Raw genomic sequence first — 22,866 nt, 5'->3', positions numbered from 1 at the left:
TAACCAGCACGTCGGCAGCAGAGACATGTGTAAACGAGACAGAAAACCGCAACAGTCCTCCCCTGCCTGTGGCCCCCAGAGCCCCCTCCAGCTGCCTCGTGTAATCCACATGCAACCAGAAACTCTCGAAGGGTAGCAGATGAAAGGAACACTGAGGAAGAGGGCGAGAGACACGATGGCCCCTGTCCAGGAGTGGGCACCTGTCCAGGGGTGGCAGTGGCATCCCCTGTCACAAAATGTCCTGCATATCAGTCTGGCTGGCCTTCGCCCACTGGTGCAGTTGAGCCAACCAATGCTTTCAGCATATCCTGCTGTCTTAGTCTCTTCCTCTAAATCTGTATTCATTCATTCATTCATTCATTCGTTCATTCAGCATGTGTTCCTTGAGCATCTACTTTGTGCTAGGTACTGGAAAGATACCATGGAAGATTCAGAGAACATGTAAAATCTAGGCCTTCAATTTTGTGCACTCCATAGATGGAACAGGAGCAGGGGACACCGCTTGCCCACACCCCAGGCAGAACCTGACATTCACTCACTCACTGATGTCCACAAGAAGGGGGTAACTATAGAGCCGAGGTCAGCCCCTCACCTTCATCCCATCTCCACCCTGACATCACCCACCATCACATCTCCAGTCCCCAGAGAGGAGGGTCCTGCCAGGCTGCCGGGAGAAACTACCGGGACACGTAGGTGTCACTGGTGGTCTTAAAGAGAGTAATAGCTATAGTGGCAGCATCATGTCTCTATCCAAATGCAACAAAGGCACCATATTGTGCTTCAAGAAGCATTTTCACATCCAAAATCTCCCTTCAGTCTGATACAACTCTCTGAGACATTGTAATCCTCATTCTGTAGACGAAGAAATTGAGGCTCAGCTGGGTGTGGTGGCTCAAGCCTGTAATCCCAGCACTTTGGGAGGCCAAGGTGGGTGGATCACCTGAGGTCAGAAGTTCAAGACCAGCCTGGCCAACATGGTAAAACCCCGTCTCTACTAAAGATACAAACATTAGCCGAACACAGTGGCTCACGCCTGTAATCGCAGCTACTCAGGAGGCTGAGGCACGAGAATCACTTGAACTCAGGAGGCAGAGGTTGCAGTAAGCCCAGATCATACCACTCCACCCTGGGCAATAGAGTAAGACTCAGCCAAAAAAAAAAAAAGAAAGAAAGAAAAAAAGAAATTAAGGAAGGAAGGAAGGAAGGAAGGAAGGAAGGAAGGAAGGAAGGAAGGAAGGAAGGAAGGAAGGGAAAAGAAAAGAAAGATATTGAGGCCCAAAGAGGTTCATGACTTGAAAAGGGTCGTTCAGCCAAGGGCAAAGGGAAAACCAGTAGCTATAATTAACTTAGACTTTCGAGAAGACTAAATTCAAGTTTCATACCCAATGCTGCCCAGGGAAAAAACCCAAATTACCAGGAGACCATTAAGGATAGAAAATTGATGTAAAGAGAGAATATTACAAGTGGATCAGGCCTAGGGCTAATCCTATCTGTGAGAGGAAACAAGAGAAATTTCAGACTGAGAGTGAGCTCTTCAGAATCACAGACCCTAAGGAAAAACCTTAGAGGTCTTCTCGGCGAGTGGGTTCCCCAAGCGTACTTTGGCCTCAGAGCCGGTTGCTCCACTGAAATCAAATGCAGAACCCCCATACGGGAAAAACAGAGCTGCAGGTTTTGGAAGGACTGTCTCCCACCCCCACCACTTCTGCCCTGCCTCACTGCTCCTCTGCCGCACCGCTGGGGGGCTTGGTCGAATCCCCCAGGGGTGCTCAGAGCCCTTACGTGACCCTGGCCCTTGTCTGCCACAGAAACCTTCACAGTCCAGCTTTTGCTCACACATCTGTTTCTAGAAGCTACAGTTGCTGAAAACAATCTTTCCTTTGCCAGGAGAAAAGACTTTCTGTAACTTCCCCCATTCCTCCTGGAATGGTCTTTTGCCTTTCTCAGATGGCCACACCCACTTGAAGCTTTCATGCTTCCACTGGTCCCAGCTTCTCTGAACTGCGTCCCCCACCCTCTCTTCCAAGAGAGTTCACATAGGTCACACGACATCCCCTCCTGTCCCTTGACTGCCCTGGTCACTCTCCCCAGATGCACTTAGTCCACAGAATACCCTGCTGAAGCCAAGCCCCGGGGCCCATGAAATCATAAAAGTAGCTCTTTGTTCAGTTCCCATTACATACATGACAGGCTCTCTATGAATCTCCTTCCCATTAACAGTAAATAATTTTTGACTATGAGTATCTACTATGTCATGAACTTCCCAGGTTCTATTTTAATATTGTTAGTAATAATTAATAAAAATAATAGAATATACTCCATGGGCAAAAGAGCTTTACCTCTGATTCACTGCTAGATCTCCAGGACCCAGAAAGGTGCCTTACTCAATGACTAAACTATTATTATTGGTATTATTATTATTATTACAGTTAACAATTATTGTACTCTTGGCTGGGCACAGTGGCTCACACCTGTAATCCCACTTTGGGAAGCCAAAGCGGGCGGATCACCTGAGATCAGGAGTTCAAGACCAGCCTGGCCAACATGGTGAAACCCCATCTCTACTAAAAATACAAAAAATTAGCTAGGCGTGGTGGCAGGTGCCTGTAATCCCAGCTACTCGGGAGGCTGAGGCAGAAGAATCGCTTGAACCTGGGAGGTGGAGGTTGCAGTGAGCCGAGACCGCGCCACTGCACTCCAGCCTGGGCAACAGAGCGAGACTTCGTCTCAAAAACAAAACAAAACAAACAAACAAAAAAACAATTATTGTACTCTTACCATGCACCAGGCAATGTACTATCTGCTATGCATATCTGGGGCTCCTTAGGAGGGAGATTTACTGCATCTCTCTTTCTCTCTCTCCCTCTTTTTCACACACACATGAAATTGAGGCTCTTGGTGGTTCAAAAACTGCCTAAAGCCTCAGGCCGATGAGCAAATAGGATTCAGACCCAGGCTGCAGGATTCCACGGCCTGTGCTCTGTGCACTGTAAAACACAGCCTCTCCTAGCAAATGAAATCTCAGCAAGGAGAAACTTCATGAAGCACTCGATGAGTTATGTGAGTGGGCAGGAAAGCAGTAAAGGAACTTCAGGTTATGCAACTACAAAGTCGGAGATGCAGAGAAGACACTGAAGCACTATTAAAGCACTATTTATAGGATCCTGAGCTCAGAGTTCACAGGAAACAGATCTAGGGTCACTGAAACCTGTGCCAGGAGATTGGCTGCAGCAGCCACACCAGCCCACCAAGGCTGGTTATCACTGGGGCCTCCAGAACAAATGAGAATCCTCAACCCTGCCCCTGTATGGAACCACAGTGCAGACCCTCCTTGAGCATGTGTGGAGTTCTGCTCTCCATGCCTGTAGGGTGACTGGGGCAGAGGGCACTAATTTTCATTTACTAAACGCCTCTATATTTCAAGCACCAAGCCAGGCACATCACATGTGTCATCATTAATTCTCATCAACAACCCTGTGAAGTAAGTCATATTCTCCCCATTTTACAGATGAGAAAACTGAGACTCAGAAAAATTTATTAATTTGCCCAGGACTACCTGGCTGGGAAGAGGTAGAGCTGGATTCAGGCCAGCGTGCCTGCCTCAGAGTTCAAGAGGAGCAGGATCAAGGGACAACCCCCTTCTGATCAAGGTAGCTGAGACCCCTCAAACTGCAAAGACCAATTCAGGGGACTATGAGCAAGTCTGTAAAATCATGCAAGGACCAGATGGGGCTCCCAGGGCCTTGCAAAGGTGCTGAAAAGTGCATGGTGCTGAGCAGGTGGTGCACCTTACAGAACCCTACTCCCTACCATCTTGTGAAGTCGCTTTTATTGTACCCACATTCCAAAGAAGGAAACTGGGTCCAGGAGCTGTTGAGTGACTTGCTCAAAGTTTTTCTACAGATGGAGGAGTCAGATCTTCTTCTTCTTTTTTTTTTTTTTTTTTTTTTGAGACAGAGTCTCACACTGTTGCCCAGGCTGGAGTGCAGTGACACGATCTCGGCTCACTGCAACCTCCACCTCCCGGGTTCAAGTGAGTCTCCTGCCTCATCCTCCCGAGTAGCTGGGATTACAGGCGCCCACCACCACGCCCAGCTAATTTTTTGTATTTTTAGTAGAGACGGGGTTTCACTGTATTGGCGAGGCTGGTCTCAAACTCCTGACTGGAGTCAGTTCCAGTCAGTTCCTTTTCCCTCCCAGCCATTTCCCTTCCCCTTAAAGTTTCAAGGACAATTCAGGTCAAGCAAAAGTGAGTATGATTCTTGAAAGATGGTATACACTCTGTCTTTGAACTTTTTAAAATTAACATCAGACTGCTCCGTGGACGGCAGCTCCTCAGTTCAGGTAAATTGCAGAGTTGAGAGAACCCCTCTAAGCTTCAATATCCATCAGCCCTTCCCAGCGGCAAACCCGTGAGGGTCCCTGTTAGGCTGAAAGGCTGAACTGAAAGGTCCTCTCAAGTCCACTCCAGCCATTGTCCAGGCATTGTCCTCAGGCGTGCAAAGATGGTAGCACCTTCCTTCCTATCAGACCCTTCCAGGAAGGGAAGGTGGGCTCAGATGGACCCACCACCCTAGAACAGAGGGAAAGCTGAGCAAAGTAGAATTGCTGCGAGTTCCGAAAGGTGGGAGAGAATGAGCTGCTTCCCCTAGGACAAAGAGAAGACCGCAGAGGGATTCCTAAGTACGGCAGTAAACAGCAGCATCGCCTGGAAGCAAGGGTTCTCCAGTGGGAGCCAGGTCCGTCTTCAGTTTAATTCAGCCCAATGGGCATGTACAAATACCTCACTCCTGCCCTTCACATTGTCTCTGGGGAAAGAGCATAACTGCTGTGCCTCAGTTTCTCCATTTGTGAAATAGGGATAGTTACATCTTCCTTGCCTCCCGGCCCTACCTAAACCTAAGAGCTACACCCAAACACAAAAGCTGATTCTTAAATGATGGGAGCTGAACAGCAGCCTGGCAGGGGACAATGGCAGGCTGCCTGACCCCTCCCTTCGGCCCCAGGCCCTGCCCTGGAGCCATTATGTGCTAAGATGGGGGCTGAGGCACTCGGTTCAAGTTGCCAACAGGTCAGCACCTATGTGGCTTAGAACAAGGCAAAATGGTTTCTAATGTAGCAGCCGAGGCTGAGGGTAGACCCAAAGGAAAAAGTGCTGCTCTAAGAATGCCTCAACACCAGGCAGTGTTTGTGAGGATGCTCCCTGAATGTCTGCACGTGAGCTTAGATGCCCAGCTGCATATGGCCTGGGCTGGTAGTTGACCCACCTGGAGACAGAGTAACAGGTGAGATCCCAGGATACTTGGAAGCAGGCATGATCAATCATCTCTGAGGACTTCCCATGCACCCTGGGCTGCTGTATCACCACCAGGCTCATCTCAAGAAACTCACTCCCTCCTCTCCTGTCCCATGATCTTCCAGCCCTCAGTGACCCTCTTCTCCCCTTACCTGTCATGGCTGAGACATCCAAGAGAGAGAGCCCTGTTTCCAGCGCAGCAAAGGCATCGAACTGCCTATTCCAGCTGTAAGTGGCGAGGACACAGCTGTTCGCCGTTGGTTTGGGGGAGGGATGCAGGTTCTGGGATCAGAGAGCAGAGTAAGGCGCCCTCAGAGGAGCGTTGTGGCCAAGCCCTACTCTGCAAGCTGATGGTGAGCACCTCTGGGTCTCTTGGCTTACTCAGAGAACTTTCCCCACCCCCTCCCTTGGGTTTTCCCCACTGCTTGTCACTGACCTCAGCAACCTACTGCCACCTGCCCAAGCCTCAAAGGACCTGTTTATCCCATCACCTAGCAACAGCAGCATCTCTGGCTCTAGGTTTTCCTATGAGACCATGGGAAGCCAGGGCCTTGGACTCCAGGGAAGACTGAAGCTGCTGTAGACAGGAACAGGGCCAGGAGGCCCCTTTTATGTGCCCCTACTTTTCTCTCTTTGTCCACACTCCAGTCATCCCAGCTCTGCCCTTACTGACTTCTTTCCAGAGCAAGGCAATGCCAAGTCAGCATTGCAGAGAGGAAGACAGAAATAAAGCTCCAGGGACAGGCTGCTTGGCAAGGGAAGCAGACAGGAGCTGGCCGAGCTTTCTGTTCCTTTGGCCTCCTTGAGCTGCCGCCTCTTCTTCCCCTCCTTATTAGCCTGGTGGACTTGCCTGTTTCATTGTGAGGTTATTAACCCTTTCATTCCATCTCTGAAAGACAGTTCCCAATTACCCAAAGGGACCTTGAGGTTCAGAGACATTGAGGAGTGTGCCCAAAGTCACACAGCAAGTCAGAAGACAAGGCAAGATGAGAACTCATACTCCCCAGGCTGGTGGCCTCTCTGCAGCCACTTAATCTTCACTCCATTTAAAAACAAGAGCCGCCTTGTATCTGGGTTCATCATCTCTGAGCTGGAAAGGAAGCGGACCTTAAGATGTCCATTTGCTTTTTGGAGCTGAGCTAAGCCTAACCAGGAGGTTCCCCATGATCTAAAACAGTAGTAGGGGTGAGGAGTAGGAATAAAGGAAGAAGAGGCAGGTGAGAAAGGTGGGAACTTAATGGGAGAAAGGGAAGAACAAAGGCTAATATCAATAAAGCCCCTCCCAGGAACCAAGCCCTGCAATAGGCCCCTTTCCCGACACGCTCTTTGAGGGAAGTATCTTGACCCCATTCATGGATGACATGGCAGAGCCCAGAACTGAGCAAAGTCACTCTACCTTCAGACCAAGGAAGAGCTGGGGAGATGCTGGGGGCAATCTCTGCGTGATGATTGCGTGCTGATTATATCCAACAAGGCTGCATTGCAAGGGAGGAGTGATTCAAAAGGACCCAGCACCAGCTAATGACTGTTACCCAGATGAGTTCCTAAAACCACAAGGAAATGAAACCAACAGTCCACCAAGTCCAGACACCGGGCCCGAAGGACTAGATCTGTTCCTTACTTGCTCTGAAGCCGGAACAGCTGCCTCTTCCGTAAAATGGGGACAATTTCTCGGGGTTGTTCCACGGATTATAGAGGGCAGCATTTATGAAAGAAAGACATCGTAAATTATATAATAATACTCCACTGCAATAACTAATGGTTCTGCCTCCATATTTGGGGCTTAGATTACTGTCTTCCTGCTGCCGGTGACAAACCGAGAAGCAGGAAAAGAAGATTCTCTGAGTTGATCAGGCAATGGCAGGTTTTCCAGAGATCGAACACCCACCCACTTCCACCTCCCCACCTCACCCCCTACCTGGGCCCTGATGGCCTGGGCATTCTTGCCCTTCCACTGTACCACAGACAGCAGGAGCTTCATTCCCGGATGAGCCCCAGGTCAGACACTGGCTGGGCTGGACCCGTGAGTCAGGGCTCTGCGGCAGGCTGAATCAACAGAGCAGACAGGCCTGGCCCAGCCAGTGGCCCAAACAGAAAGGGAAAGGCCAGTGCCTTGGCTTGGTCCGGGCTGCGCCGGGGCTGCAACAGTTGTAGCCCGAAGCTGAGTTCAAGCTGCGGGTAAATAAATACATCTCCAGCAAAGCAGAGGGAAGCACATGTGTTGTTTGGTGATGTCTCAACTTCCTCCTTCCCTCTATTAACTCCAGGTTAAGACAATTCTATCTGACCTCTGTTTTCTCATCTGAAAATAAGGAAGTTGCCTTATTTCAGCTTTGCATCTTCTGATCATGGCGGGGACCCACCATGGTGAGGGGGTCTGGCTGGATCTCTGAATTTTACCTGGTACCCACATCTCTCAGCCCCATTCTCTCCTTTCCTTAGCTCAGGATTGTTGCTTCTGGGCTCAGAGGAGATGCAGCTGGTCATAAGTCCCTATTTCTCTCCTGCTCAGGGATGTCATTGACATTGAGGGACCCCAGTTGACACTCACAGGCCTAAAATGCACCTACCTCTCTGCCCATCAGCCCCAGTATGTGTGACTTTCTGCAGCTCCTCTTCCAGAAGTGTATCTGTCCATCATCTCTGATCACTCTGTGTCAGAGATGTTTGCCAAGAGCTCATGGGGAAACTCAGGCAGCACAACAGTAAGGGCAGAGCATGGTGAGGACACGAGTTTGACCTCCTGAAGCCACTCCGTATAGCCAGGTGATGGCTTTTGTATGTTTTCCTTGAGGCTTGGGTGCATAGCATTGGGGGAACTAGAATCTTTGCTTCATGACTTTTTTCACTATTGGTCCTTGCAGGGTCCATTTGTAACTTGCTAGTTAGTTGGTTTTAACAATGTAATAAGCCTCCATAAATCCACCATTCCCAACAAAAGCTAGGACTTAATAGTAACCTACATCTAACCATGAGGTCCCCACTCCTGCACACACATATCCATCCCCCTCCTGAGGTGGGTAGGGCAAGAGTCTTTCGTTTATTAATTCAACAAATGTTGGCTGTACATATTTGATAGGCCAGGGACTGTGCTACAAGCTCCCTGCCCAGGTAAGTTCTTCCCAAACCCCATATTCATCATTCCCTTGCTTCTCTATGGAAAAGATTCTGTGCTATATGTAATCTTTTGGGACTAACTTTTTCACTTAATATTACATTCTAATATCATCCTTATAATTATTATTATTATTATTATTATTATTTTGAGATGGAGTCTCACTCTGTCCCCCAGGCTGGAGTGCAGTGGCACTATCTCGCTCACTGCAACCTCCGCCTCCCAGGTTCAAGGGATTCTCCTGCCTCAGCCTTCTGAGTAGCTGGGATTACAGGCACCTGCCACCATGCCTGGCTAATTTTTGTATTTTTAGTAGAGACAGGGTTTCACCATGTTGGCCAGGCTGGTCTCGAATTCCTGACCTCATGATCTACCCACCTCGGCCTCCCAAAGTTCTGGGATTACAGGTGTGAGCCACCACACCTGGCCCCATCCATATTATTTTGTGTCACTATAGTTCATTTGTTTTGACTGCAGCCTAATATGTCATTGTGTGAATATACCACAGTCAGCTTCGTAAAGACTGACCTGAGATTGAGTCCTCAAACTGAGATATTTTCACTAATTCTTTCATTCAACAAATATTTTTTCAACACTCGTTATCTACTGTACATTGTAGGAGACATCAGGGATGCCACAGTTAACAAGATAGTCACAGTTCCTATCATTCTAGCTTACAGTTTTGCTTTAGTTCATTTTTTCTTTCTCTCTTTTGGTTTCAAACAGGTATAGAATTTTTTCCCACAGCTACTACTCAGTGAATAGCAATTGAAAACAATTAAGGGCCAGTCATGGTGGCTCATACCTGTAATCCCAAAACTTTGGGAGGCTGAGGTGGGCAGATCATTTGAGTCCAGGAGTTCGAGACCAGCCTGGGCAATACAGTGAGACCTCATCCTACGAAAAAATAAAAAATAGCTGGGCGTGGTGGTGCATGCCCATAGTCCCAGCTACTCGGGAGGCTGAGGTGGGAGGAGCACTTGAGCCCAGGAGGTGGCTGTTGCAGTGAGCTGAGATCACAACATTGCACTCCAGCCTGGGCGAAAGAATGAGACTCTCTCTTCCTTTCTCTCTCTCTCTCTCTCTCTCACACACACACACACACACACACAAAATTAGCCACTGTTCAGTCCAGTGATGAGGAATCCAAGGCCCCAGAAAATGCAGAATATAAGCTTCCTTTGTGCGTCAGCTTCTAGCACAATTCCGGGTCCATCAAAGGTGTATAGTCAATATTTGTCAAATTAACAATAAACAAAAGAAATTTGCCCTACCTACCTCAATGAATGCAGGCATGCATGCACAAGTAGACTCAGTGGAAGGGAATGAATCGACAGGAAAGGGCCCACTTCCCTGCTCCACCAGCCGCTCCTCTAGCCTCCCACAGCTCAGCAAGCACCCTCTTACCCACAAAACTAAACCCAAGCACACCCAGTCCATCGGCGAGGCCTATTGCCTGTATCTTCCAAACACATATGGCGTTTTTTTTACCACCAACCTCCTCTCTCCTTAGGCCCTTGCCTTGCTCCAGCCATGCCCATCTCTATTCAGTTCCTCCAACCCCCCAAGCTTGTTCCTTGCCACTTGGCTCCTTCTTGTCACCTCCTCTAGGGAGACCAGTGAGATCCTCCACAACCATCCTGAGCCCCTCCCTAGAGCTCCCATTCTCACTCTCCGTCCAGGCACTGTCTCCTCTCACCCTGGATTACTCTCTGCATAGCACCTACCCCTCTCTGACCTTTTCTGGTTTATCTGTTTATGGCCTGTCCTCCCCCTTCCCCTAGCCCTCCTCTCCACCAAGAAACAAGCTTCTCAGGGACAGACTCTCGGCTGTCTTTTTTGGGCACTATATTCCCCATCTTGCTGGGATGGTTTCTTAATCTGCCTCTGAATCCTCCTGGAGTAGTGCCTGGTACAATGTAGATGCTTTACAAGCATTTGTTTAGTTAATAATTAATTCTTTAACGCTGCCCATCCTGGTTAGCAGACAATTGATATCGACTTGACTAGACAAGAGTTAGATGCAAGGACTTTGTAAACCATCACATGCCAGTTGGGTGTGAATTACTGTTGATGTTATCCTACCTTGACTCTAGCCACAACAATGCAGAGTTGCCCAATTGGGTCTCATCTTCAGCCTGGAAACAGTCTGCTCCATCCAGCCCTGGTGATGGTGGAGGAGAGACGGCTGGGAATGAACTACAATGCAGAGCTCAAAGTTCAGTACCAGCCTGGTGCTAAACACCAAAAGTACAAAGGCAATGCGAAAGAGCAGCCAATTAAAAATAAAATTTTAAATTTTAAAAAGCAACCAAAACGAAGAAAAAACAAAAGGAAATGCTGACCATCCTATGAGAGAAGTCCTGTGATAAACTCCTGTACCAAATGCTACAGAAATACAGAGGATGATGTAACTGCCTAGGGGGTTCACCTTGCCTGCTGCCTAGACAAAACCGATTCTTCAAGACGGGGGAATTGCAATAGAGAAAGAGTAATTCACGCAGAGCCAGCTGTGCGGGAGACTGGGGTTTTATTATTACTCAAATCAGTCTCCCCGAGCATTCAGGGAGCAGTTTTTAAGAATAACTTGGTGGGTAGGGGGAAGCCAGTGAGCCAGGACTGTTGATTGGTCAGGGACGAAATCATATGGAGCTGGAGCTGACTTCTTGCACTGAGTCAGTTCCTGGGTGGGGGGCCAGAGATCAGATAAGCCAGTTTATCAATCTGGGTGGTGCCAGCTGATCCATCAAGTGCAGGGTCTGCAAAATATCTCAAGCACTGATCTTAGAAGCAGTTTGGGGAGGGTCAGAGTCTTGTGGCCTCCAGCTGTATGATTCCTAAACCATAATTTCTAATCTCAGAGCTAATGTTAATCTAGTCCCCAGACAAGAAGGAGGTCTGCTTTGGGAAAGAGCTGTTACCAACTTTGCTTAAACTATAAGCTGAGTTTCTCCCAAAGTTAGTTCAGCCTATGCCCAGGAATGACCAAGGACAGCTTGGAGGTTAGAAGTAAGATGGAGTCGGTTAAGTTAGATCTCTTTCACTATCTCAGGCATCATTTTGCAAAGGCAGTTTCAATGGGAGGGCAGAGGGAAGAGAGTTCCCATGTGAGAGCCCAGCATTTCCCACCAGACAACTCATGTAATCCTCACAGTAGTCTTTTGAAGCAGGTTTTATTGTCCCCACTCTACAGAGGGTAAGCCTGGAGTTCAGAGAGGTGAAGGATCTTTCCTGAAAGCACACAGTTAACAGGAGGCCGGGGTTGTATTCTGACTCGACCCCTGCAGACTGCAGAACCAAGCTGTGTGCTACACCACAAGGCTGCCCATGGCCTAGTGTCACCCAAGGGCAAGGCCAGGCATGTCCTTCCAGCAGACTACAGGCTCGTTTGGGAGGAAAAGAAAGAGCTCCTCCCAACTGCTGTGTCCACCATGCTTAGCTGTGGAGCAGGCAACACCCAGGGACCCTCCCTCCATATCTAATCAGGGTCACCCACTCAGGGATTGAAAGGGGCCCTCTCGCTCCCAAGAGGAACAGAAAAAATCTCCAGCCGGAAATGTACAAGGTCCTGCGACTCCTCCAACCACCACCAAGGCGGGTCATGACTTCAGCACAATAGGGCAGGCAAGTCCCTGGGTGGAGACCTAGACCACAGGGTTCAGAGGGCGTAAACCCAGACAGCATCCTCCCTGTAACATTTGCCTGGCCAAAAGGGTGTGCATGTATTTTGTATGTGAGCCTTTGTGTCAGTGGCTCCTCCACTGACTCTGTGTGGCTATGTGCGTGCCGAGTGCACACGTGGAGTGGTGTGAGTAAGTAAAAATGCCTTTGCGTGTATTTGTGTACATGCATCAATGGTGGCCTAAGACCACGCTCAGAAATGTCGTAGTGTTGGTAGCATATATGTAGTAAGGCATTCAAGTCTAAAGTGAATTTTTGCACATATAAACACCCTTGTAACCAATGTCAAGAATAAGATCCAGAAGTTTTCCAGAAGACTCCACTGTGCTCCTTCCAATAACTAACTGCCCCCCCTCCCCAGTGGTAACCACTATTCTGACTTCTATCACTATAGATTAACCTTGCCTTTTACACTTTAGATAAGTGGAATTGTACTTTTTGTGACTATTTTCTTCCCTTCATCATTATGTCTATGGAATTCATCCATATCGTTGCATTTTGAATTAGGTTATTCTTGTCTATTGCTGAACTATATTCTATTATATGAAAATACCAGTTTACCTACTCTACCAGTGACTGACGTTTGGGTTTTTCCAATGTTTAGCTATTATAAATGAAGCGACTGTAGACCTTCATGCACAGGGTTTTTGCTAGACGTTTGTACTCGTTTCTCTTGGCTATCTCCTGGAGCAGAATTGCTGGATCATAGAATCATAAAATAGTTGTATGTTTAGCATTAGTGGATTCAGCCAAACCATTTTCCAAAGTATTTGTACCAATTTACACTCCCACCAACAAGGTCTGAGAGCTCCTGTTTTCCCACATCATCATCAACACAGTATTGTCAGTCTTTTACATTTTAGCCATTTGGTGTTTATGTAGAGATATTTTATTGTGGTTTGAATCTGATTTGCCGGATAAGTAATGGCATTAAGCATTGTTTGGTACTTGTAGGCGAGTTGGGTGTTCCCTTTTGTAAAATGTCGATTCAAGTTTTTACAGAAATATAGTATCTGTAAACATAGACAAATCATTGACAAAAGCAGACAGTAGAGCAGAATCGTCTTAAGGAATTCAGCAATTTACACAACAAACCAGCAGCCAGTTGCTTCTACAATTGCTAATCAGTTGCTACTGGCTAAGCAAATTAATAAGTAAACTAATTGAAACAGATCAAATAGGTGTATGACTGAATGTTTCCTGTTTAACCAGGTATTTGGATAACACAGAGACCCCTAACTTAGACTCAGGGAGAAGGGAATATAGACAAGACCCAAGAACCTCCCCTAGGCTGCTAGCCCCAGCCGGAGAGGCTCCCACCTCAACTCACTGACTGTTTTTCCTTCAATTGCAGGATCCTGACAGTGATCAACCTCTGAACAGCCTTGGTAAGTTCAGGTCCGGCTTTCGTTTGTCCACCTTAGCCTCTGAGTTTCAGCTGCCAAGTAGATCCTAAGCCACTCTTGCCTGGCCCTCACCACCACCACCAAAGTGATAAATGCCATGGGTGACATCCAGCCACCCGTCTAACCATCACTCAGCAAACATTCCAGGATTCATTCTAGAAGCAGGAGGCCTGGTCTCTGGGGAAGCAGGACCAACAAACCTAAAATCACCAAAGCAATGATTCTCCAATTCATTCATTCAGTTACTCTTATTCTTTCACTAAAACTGTAAGTACCTGCCATGTCCCAGGCCCTGGGCTGGACGCTGGCCTATCACAATAATTAAGACAGCTGAAGTCCCTGGTCTCATGGAGTTCACAGTCCCACTGTGTTGCCAAGGAACAAGCTGGCCAGAAGCATTTTCATGAAAAATGGCAGTGCTTGCCTGATTTCCAGGGGAAGAAAAATAAGTTAAAAAATAGAATGATCCCAAATTTAAGGAGGTGTTTTTCTTCCATTGCATTTTCTTAAACCATTAATATCTACTCCTGATAGCCTGCTAGATCAGCAAAACAGATGAGCAAGGAACACATTAATATGAACAGATCAGTGAGAAAATGGCCAATCCTGCTTGACAGGTTATTTATTTCCCAGTTCTGGGTCATGAGTTAACAATGACCACAGACGAAGTAATCTTTAGCAAGTAAAATGGTGCCTAGTTGATACTTTGGAATTTAATATAAGAGTAGGCCATGGTGTCCCCAAAGAACACCAGGGTGCCAGCTGCTCCACCACCTGAACAAGCCTGAGAACTCTCAAACCAGAAAACAAGCTGAGTTTGCTCGAGGAGTGAACGTACCTATGCAGAGCTATGCAGCACTGGGGGTTGGCGAAGACTAGCAGTGGAAGTCCATTTGGCTCAGAGAGAGAGGCCAAATTACACTGGCTTTGAAAGACATAATCCAGATGTGGAAGTCTCTTGTAGGCCCTCGAGTAAGAAGTGACAGGATGAAAGCAAGCTTTTAGGAAGCTCTGTCTAGCTGCGGTGGATAGGACAGGCTGGAGGGAGGAACAATAGCTGGCAAAGAGGCTGTTCATAGCTCACTGTGTTCGTTAACTTAAACTAGGTATGAAAGCGCTTTCCTTCCTAGTGGGGGAAGCAGATGCTCCCCAAGAATATCTGGGCCTGGACACAGGAACCCAGGGATCCCCATGGGTCACTCACTCTTGGAGAAAACAAACCAATCTCATGTTTCCAGAGGTAGGTGCTCAATAAATAAATCATGCATGAATTCATGAACAAAATGTCATCATAGTCATGGCCACAGGAAAGAGGACAATTCTGAAGACTGGCTGCTGGAACTTTAAAAACAGTATCAGCAAATATTACTGATAAGCTACTTTGTGCCAGGTCATAGTTTATGGGCAATACCATTCCAGGCCACATCCCCACTGCCTGGCTTCTGTGTCTGAAGTTAAAACTCTCTTTTGGGGGAACACAAAGTGTCCTAAGCTTTCCTTTGTCAACAGATTCATTAGTACTGGCATTCACTGGGTGCCAATCTCTGGCAGGATGCCATTCTCTGCTTTTGAAGAGCTGAGGAAAGAAATAGAGCCAGACATGTGATTAGCCATCATTCAAGGCAGAATAAAATGTGACCTGTAAGAAAGGTAGAAGGGGCCGGGCATGGTGGCTCATGCCAGTAATCCTAGTACTTGGGGAGGCCAAGGTGGGTGGATTGCTTGAGCTCAGGAGTTTGAGACCTATCTGGGTAACATGGTAAAACCCCATTTCTACAAAAAATATGAATGCTAACTGGGTGTGATGCCACATGCCTGTAGTCCCAGCTACTCAGGAGGCTAAGGTAAAAGGATGGCTTGAGCCCAGGAGTTAGAGGTTGCAGTGAGCCAAGATCATGCCACTGCCCCTGCACTCCAGCCTGGGCAGCAGATTCCGTGAATGAGAGAGAGAGAGAGAGAGAGAGAGAGAGAGAGAGAGAGAGAGAGAAAGAGAAGGGGAGGGGAGGGGAGGAAAAGGAAAAAGAAAAGAAAAGAAGTAGGTAGTAGAAGGGATGTGCTTAAGAGAACAGAGCCAAGAAAAATTCATCTGTTCATGTGACAAATATTTGTTGAGCAGTTACTATGGACCAAGCACTGTTCTAGATACCAGGGATTCAGCAGTGAACAAAACAGACAAGTTCTGTCTTCAACGAGTCTTCATTTCATGGAAGGGTGGGAGGAGACAGAAAATATGTCAAATATAGCATATGTTAGCGGCGATGCGTGCTTTGGAAGAAAAGAAAGCAAGAAAGGAGGATGGGAAAGTTTGGAAGGCTCCATTTTAAATAGGGAGATCCAGGTAGGCCTCACTGTGAAGGTGACAGTGAAGAAAGACTGGGAGGAGGAGAGGGAGCCAGCCATGTGGAGGTGAGGGTAGGACAGCCGGTCCGTTGCTTTCCAGGGTTTCCAGAATTCTTGCCCCAGCTCCCCAGGGGAGAAGTCCCCATGGCACCTCCCCAGCTTATTTCCCACAAGGAGAGGGGGACTTAAAAGAGTGTATCTCTGACACTTACTGATATTAATTTTGCCTACGTTTTCCCTTTCAAGTTCCTTCTTCTTGGATAATGATGTGCAATTGACAATGTAGTTATTATCACCTCTGTTCTAGGCAGTGATCAACTCCTACCTGGTCTCCCTAAGCCCAGACTGTCTTGTTCCAATCCATCTCCTCTCTGATGAAAGATCCATCTTTCTTTTCGTTTTTGGAGATGGAGTCTTGCTCTTGTCACCCAGGCTGGAGTACAATGGCACGATCTCTGCTCACTGCAACCTCCACCTCCTGGGTTCAAGCGATTCTCCTGCCTCAGCCTTCCGAGTATCTGGGATTACAGGCATGCACCACCATGCCTGGCTAATTTTTATATGTTTAGTAGAGCCAGGGTTTCACCATGTTGGCCAGGCTGGTCTTGAACTCCTGACCTCAGGCGATCCACCCACCTTGGCCTCCCAAAGTGCTGGGATTACAGGCGTGAGCCACCACACCCGACTAGATCCATCTTTCTAAAATTAATTTGATCCTGTCTCTCCACTGTTCAAAAACTTTCAACGGCTCCTCACTGCCTTCAGGATAAAACCCAGACTCCTTAGCATAGTGTTCAAGAGTCTCCACAGCTGCCTTCACCCATCCTGCCTTCCAACTTGCCTTTATTCCCCTGGTACGCCAGGCACACCAGGCAGCTTACAGGCCCCCTCCATGCCTCTGACTGAGCTGAGCCAGTGCCTCCCTCCCGACCTGCACTTAAGTGCCACCTGCTGAGGAGGCTTTCACCAGCTTACCTTTGAAGATGTCTCTATTATAACATATATTATCTTCCACCTGGCTGGACTGGCATCTGTGTCTGCCTCTTCCCCCAGATGGTAATCTCTTTAAAGACAAGGACCAGGCTGGGACTTGCTGTTTGTGGGATTGAAGATGCATTGATTCGCAAATGTTTATTAAGCCTCTACTAAGCACGCACTGTGCTGGAGGGCCCTGCCTCCCGGAAGCTTAATGTTTAATCAAAAGCTAAGTCAGGAGGTCAGGAAAAGGATAAATGGTGGCACAGTGAATGGGTACATGCTCCAGGGGCTCAGGCCTCTCTCGGGCAGGCAAAGGTCAGACGAAACCCAGAAATGTCCTGGGACAGGCTCAGGCAAGACACAGGGGAGGCGGCCTGGCCTGGGGGCTCCTTTGAGGGGCACTCATGAACGATAAGTGAGCCTGGATAAGTGAGAAGAGGCAGGGTAACCATGTGCTGATGAAGCTAAGCCTTGTCTGCAGGAATAACCCCCCAGCATTAACCAAAACTGTCCTCAAGGCATTGCTGTCACTGGCCAGAGGGCGGCAGGCTGTGGAGTTTGGCTCAGGGACTACCAAGTGCTGACGGCATGCTCTCCCCTCTGCCTCCCACCTTCCTACAGATGTCAGCCCCCTGCGCAAACCCCGTACCCCCATGGAGACCTTCAGAAAGGTGGGGATCCCCATCATCGTAGCACTACTGAGCCTGGCGAGTATCATCATTGTGGTTGTCCTCAGTAAGTGACAGCCCCTACCCGACTTTCACCCTCTAAGTAAATGACAGGGCCCAGTCCCCCACCCCTGCCCTCACCCCTTCAGTAAGAGGCAGTCCCCCACCCCTGCTCTCACCCCCTCAGTAAGAGGCAGCCCCGCCCCTCCCATCATCACCTCATAAGTGGCAGCCCCTACTTGTCCTTCACCCCCTCAGTAAGTGGCAGCCCCCACCCCCACAGTCAGGGGCAGGTGATCTGCATAAAGCTTTGCAGAAAAAAAAATCATTGGTATAATAAAAGGAATTTGAGGAGGAAAAAAGAGAAAGAGAAAGAAAGAAAGAAGGAAAGAAAGAAAGAAAGAAAGAAAGAAAGAAAGAAAGAAAGAAAGAAAGAAAGAAAGAAAGAAAGAAAGAAAGAAAGAGAGAGAAAGAGAGAAAGAGAGAGAGAAAGAAGGAGAGAGAGAAAGAAAGAAAAAGAAACCATATGTATCCACCCCCTGCTTTGAAGAGAACCTTATTCTAAGAGTGAAAGGGGAGATGAACTCAGCCCCCATCTATTCCAGATGGCTTCTATCCCAGGTGACTTCTTCTAGAGGGAGAGCACAGTGGCACATGTTCCTAACCCACGCAGGCAATTTGCAGGGCCGCCACGCCCCCTGCCCCCTCCTTCCCATCTTCTGCAGATTGCAAGCTGAGTGGCTCTGAGCAGTGGCTGGAAGAACAGGGAGAGTTTCTGCTTGTGAGGAGGGGAGAAAGAGGAGGCAGCAGAGAAGACCCCCCAGGCAGCTGGCACCTGGCCCCCTTCAGCCTGGCCTTCACCATGGCTAGTGCCTGAGGCCCAGTGTGGTCTTGAGCAGGCCTCTCTGCCTCAGGCCCTTATCCGTGATAAAGAAGATTCAACTGAAGGAGCAGGGATGTGGGTCGTTTTCGGCTCCCACATCTTATGATGGAGTCATTGCCTTTGTTATCCACATGAGCACAGCAGGTTACTGACTGCAACTTTTCACAGCAAGAAGTAGGGCACTGGGGACCAGACTAGGAATCAGGACACCTGAGACAGGGATCCTGGCTCTGCCACTTGCTGCTGCGTGACCTTGAGTAAGTCCTTCACTGCCTCATACCCTCAGTCTCCTCACCTGTAAAATGTCCTTCCTCCCTCAAAGCGATATCCTGAGCACCAATGAGATAACATACATAAACTACCAAGCTAAAAACCAAGTTTTGCAAAAGAGTGTGTCATCACATAGCAGCAGGCGAAATGTGACCCAGGACATGCATTTGCTAATTGGGGCAGGACTGCCTGTGCAGCCAGGGAATAGCTGGCCTTTCAGGAATCTGCACTTGTAACTGTGGTGACATTTCAAGCAGTAGCAGCCAACTGCCTGGTTGGAGGACACTGAGAGAGCCTCTGGTCCCCCTTCCACGCGAGCACCGAGGCTCGGAGAGGAGTAGCGGCAGTCAGGGTCAAGGCTGGGACAGGACCCCAGTGCCCTGATTGAACAGGTTCATTTCCATCTCGTGGCGGTAGAAATGCAGAGCCACAACATAAACCCCACTCAAAGCCCTAGGGAGCCCTGGATGGGTGTGAGATGCAGATGACCCCAAACCCTTTCTCCTTGGTCTTGGTTGCCCACACGATGGAGGTTTGCAGTGCCATCAGCAGACTTGCCATCCTGTTCTATTCAGGCTAATGTTGAAGTGCGCTTGCTTTCCATAAGCATACACTCTGCCGCAGTGGAGATAAAGGGGGCCAGAGTTATCCAGGGAAAGCCAGGCAGGCACTGAAGCATAATTTAGAGCTAGACACTCCCTGTCCCAGAAGGTCCGACATGGCTTCCACATCCTTGGCCCCCGGATTCTGTAATCAGAGGTTGTAACCCAGTCCTCCATCCTGGGCCGGGCTCCCTCAGCCTATGGCTTCTGGAGTCTCAACTGGCAATGCTGTCTCCTGGATTTGTCCCAGGAGGCTGGGGTGACTCTGCCTCACTCTGGCTCCTGATCATAAACCAAACTCCAAAGAGCTAGGTAATACCTGGCTCCTCCTTCTCCCTTGCTTCACTCAAGCCAGGAGCATCAGGGCCAGCGATCACATCTCAAGCTTCCCCAGAGAGTTAGATGGGCCCTGGCTGTACACTGGAAGCACTGTGTGCCCTGGGAAAATAAAGCCTGACCTTCAATTCTCCATGTCCCTGTTTGTAATGTGAGTTAGTAATAACACCTCCCTCCCAAGACTGTTACCAGGATTACATGAGGAAATGTATGGAAAGCTCCTAACACGGTGACAAGCAGGGACCATTATTAGATTTAATGCCTCTACTCTTAAGACCAGCCCAGGATGATACTGGACTGGAGAGGGGCCCATCAGGCCAAGAGAGAATTCAGTTACGAAGGAGGAGTCCCCTCCTGCCAGGGTGTTTGGCTATGAGTCTTCACTAAGGAAAAGTTTGTTTGTTTGTTTGTTTGTCTGTTTGTTTGTTTGCTTGAGACAAGGTCTTACTCTGTCTCCCAGGCTAGAGTGTAATCACGTGATCACGGCTCACTGCAGCCTCAAACTTCTGGGCTCAAGCAATCCTCCTGCCTCAGACTCCCAAGTTGCTGGGACCACAGGGGCACACCACCATGCCTGGCTAATTTTTTTAATTTTTATTTTGGAGAAACAAGGATCTCACTATGTTGCCCAGACGGATCTTGAACTCCTGGGCTCGAAAAATCCTCCTGCCTTGGTACCCCAAAGTGCTGGGATTACAGGTGTGAACTACCATGCACGGCCAGAAAAAGTGTTAAAATATCAGTTCCCTGAAGGATTAAACACACTCGACATCTTTCCATCATCCCAAGATGGCAAAAGAACAACAGAATTCGAAAGCAGCTGGCAGAATCTAAAGACAGCAAGAGAAACAAAAAAACCAAGGACCAAGCCCTTAACAGATCTTTCTCTTTTTTTCTTAATTTTAGTTTTTTTTAATGTATTTTAATTACTTTTTTTGTTCAACTTTTATTCTAAGTTCTGGGGTACATGTGCAGGACGTGCAGGTTTGTTACATAGGTAAGCGTGCCATGGTGGTTTGCACTGATCAACCCTTCACTGATGTATAAAGCCCGGCAACCATTAGCTATAATTCCTGATGCTCTCCCTGCCTCTGCCTCCCGCCCGACAGGCCCCAGAGTGTGTTGATCCCCCTGCATGTGTGCATGTGTTCTTATCTTTCAACAGTTCTTTCACCCAGATAAAAGCACCCAACTCTAGAACTATACTTGATAGTTACGAGACATTTTCACAACTACCATCATACCACATGCTCTCAACAGCCCTGTGAGGCAGATATTATAGATACTATCATCCCATTGTACAGATGAGGAAACTGAGAACTAAGGAAGGAAAGTGATCTGTATACAGTTGGACAGTATGGCTGGGCACAGTGACTCACGCCTGTAATCCCAGCACTTTGGGAGGCCAAGGCAGGTGGATCGCCTGAGGTTGGGTGTTCGAGAACAGCCCGGCCAACATGGTGAAACCCCATCTCTACTAAAAATACAAAAAATCAGCTGAGTACGGTGGCACGTGCCTGTAATCCCAGCTACTCGGGAGGCTGAGGCAGGAGAATCACTTAAACTTGGGAGGCGGAGGCTGCAGTGAGCCAAAACCCCGCCACTGCACTCCAGCCTGAATGACAGAGCGAGACTCCATCTCAAAAAACAAAAAAGTTAAGTTCCACGGTAGGTGGCAGAGCTAGGACTCAGAACTGGGCCTTCAGACTCTGGGTTCCTCCTCTGTTACCAGAACGTACTGAGCCAGCACTGGGGGTAAGAGGCAGGTACCAGCCTGTTTCTCAATTTCTCCCACACACGTGACCTCTCTTGATCCTCAGACATCATGTGGGTATGGGGCCGGTGTTACTATCTCCATTTTACAGACAAGGAAGCTGAGGTTCAGGCCAAGTCTATGTGCTACCAAATAGCAGAACTGAGCCTGGAACTCACACATGCGTCTGAGAGCCCAGCATCATCGCCAGGAAAACCCAGCCTCTCCCTACTCAAGCCTGACCCTCAGCCCTCTCTGCCCCTCCCTGCACTTGCCTTCCAGTCAAGGTGATTCTGGATAAATACTACTTCCTCTGCGGGCAGCACCTCCACTTCATCCCAAGGAAGCAGCTGTGTGATGGGGAGCTGGACTGTCCCTTGGGAGAGGATGAGGAGCACTGTGTCAAGAGCTTCCCCGAAGGGCCTGCAGTGCCAGGTGAGTGCAGGGTCTGAGGGACAAGAGGAGTGGGCCCAGCAGGAGGTCTGCTCAGGCCCCCATGGCCCACTGCATAGTATCTGCCACCTACTTGTCACTGTTCATCCTTGTTGTATAAGGTTCTTTTTTTGTTTGTGTGTTTTTGTTTTTGTTTTGAGGCAGAGTGCTCTGTGGCCCAGGATGGAGTGCAATGGCTTGGTCTCGGCTCACTGCAACCTCTGCCTTCCAAGTTCAAGTGATTCTCCTGCCTCAGCCTCATGAGTAGCTGGGATTACAGGTGCCAGCCACCACACCTGGCTAATTTTTATATTTTTAGTAGAGACGGGGTTTTGCCATGTTGGTCAGGCTGGCCTCGAACTCCTGACCTCAGGTGATCCGCCCACCTTGGCCTCCCAAAGTGCTGGGATTACAGGCGTGAGCCACTGTACCCTGCTGTATAAGTTTCTTGAGAGCAGGACTGTGTCTTGTCCACCTTTAAATCCCAGTACTTAACACACAGCAAACAGTAACTATTTGATGAACAAATGTGAGCCAGAAAGGACAGGAAATTGTAACTGAACCTGCCCCATGCGTGCTGCGCCTGGGTGGATTTCAGGCAGAGGGCTAGACTGGGTGACCTTGGAGCATTCCTCCTTTCTATGAGATCTGTTATTTCAAGGAGACTAGAAAAGAGACTTCTCAGCCACTTTGCCAGCTATTGGTCCTTCTATTCTTTAGTGTTTGCTGAGATGCACTATGTGACAGGACTGAGCCAGGTCGTTTCAATGGATAGGTGTTTTGAGCATAAAACCCACATTCTCTCTTGGGCTAAACTCTTCTACCTTCATCCCCCTGGTGCTTGGGCTCTGAAGAAATAAAGATAGGTAGGAGATGAGTGATGGGGCTTCTGAGGGCAGGGCTGAGTGACTTCCTGTGTATTTGCTCTTTCTTTATCAGAAATCAAATGCCTGTCAAATGCCCTTATCAGAAGTCAAATGCACCTGTCATCCTACTGCCAATAGGACTTCTCACTCAACCTCCCCCTCTGACCTTTCTTGGAGAAGGACCTGGGTCCCTCTCTGAGACATTTCCCCAGGCTGAGCAAGTTGCATGGACCATGGATG

The 22,866-nt window shown here is 48.5% G+C and overlaps 2 protein-coding genes across 2 annotated transcripts in view; one reads left to right on the top strand and one right to left on the bottom strand.

Annotated features, from left to right (window-relative positions):
- The window catches only part of SMIM35 (small integral membrane protein 35), a 100,098-nt gene extending 82,692 nt beyond the window's left edge, over positions 1–17,406 (bottom strand). The window contains exon 1 of the mRNA XM_031652922.1: positions 16,814–17,406. Coding sequence (XP_031508782.1) covers positions 16,814–16,955 — 142 coding nt within the window. The 5' untranslated portion in view covers positions 16,956–17,406. The remainder of the gene's footprint in view (positions 1–16,813) is intronic.
- Positions 1–22,866, top strand: part of TMPRSS4 (transmembrane serine protease 4) — a 44,191-nt gene that overhangs the window by 4,383 nt on the left and 16,942 nt on the right. Inside the window, exons 2-4 of the mRNA XM_021926593.2 lie at positions 13,447–13,480; positions 17,438–17,551; positions 21,611–21,763. Coding sequence (XP_021782285.1) covers positions 13,447–13,480; positions 17,438–17,551; positions 21,611–21,763 — 301 coding nt within the window. The remainder of the gene's footprint in view (positions 1–13,446; positions 13,481–17,437; positions 17,552–21,610; positions 21,764–22,866) is intronic.

This window comes from Papio anubis, chromosome 12 (genome assembly GCF_008728515.1).
Source record: "Papio anubis isolate 15944 chromosome 12, Panubis1.0, whole genome shotgun sequence".
In the NCBI taxonomy this organism is placed as follows: Eukaryota; Metazoa; Chordata; class Mammalia; order Primates; family Cercopithecidae; genus Papio; species Papio anubis.
The sequence above is the reverse complement of the archived record's forward strand: the minus strand, read 5'-3'. Positions and strand labels throughout refer to the sequence as shown.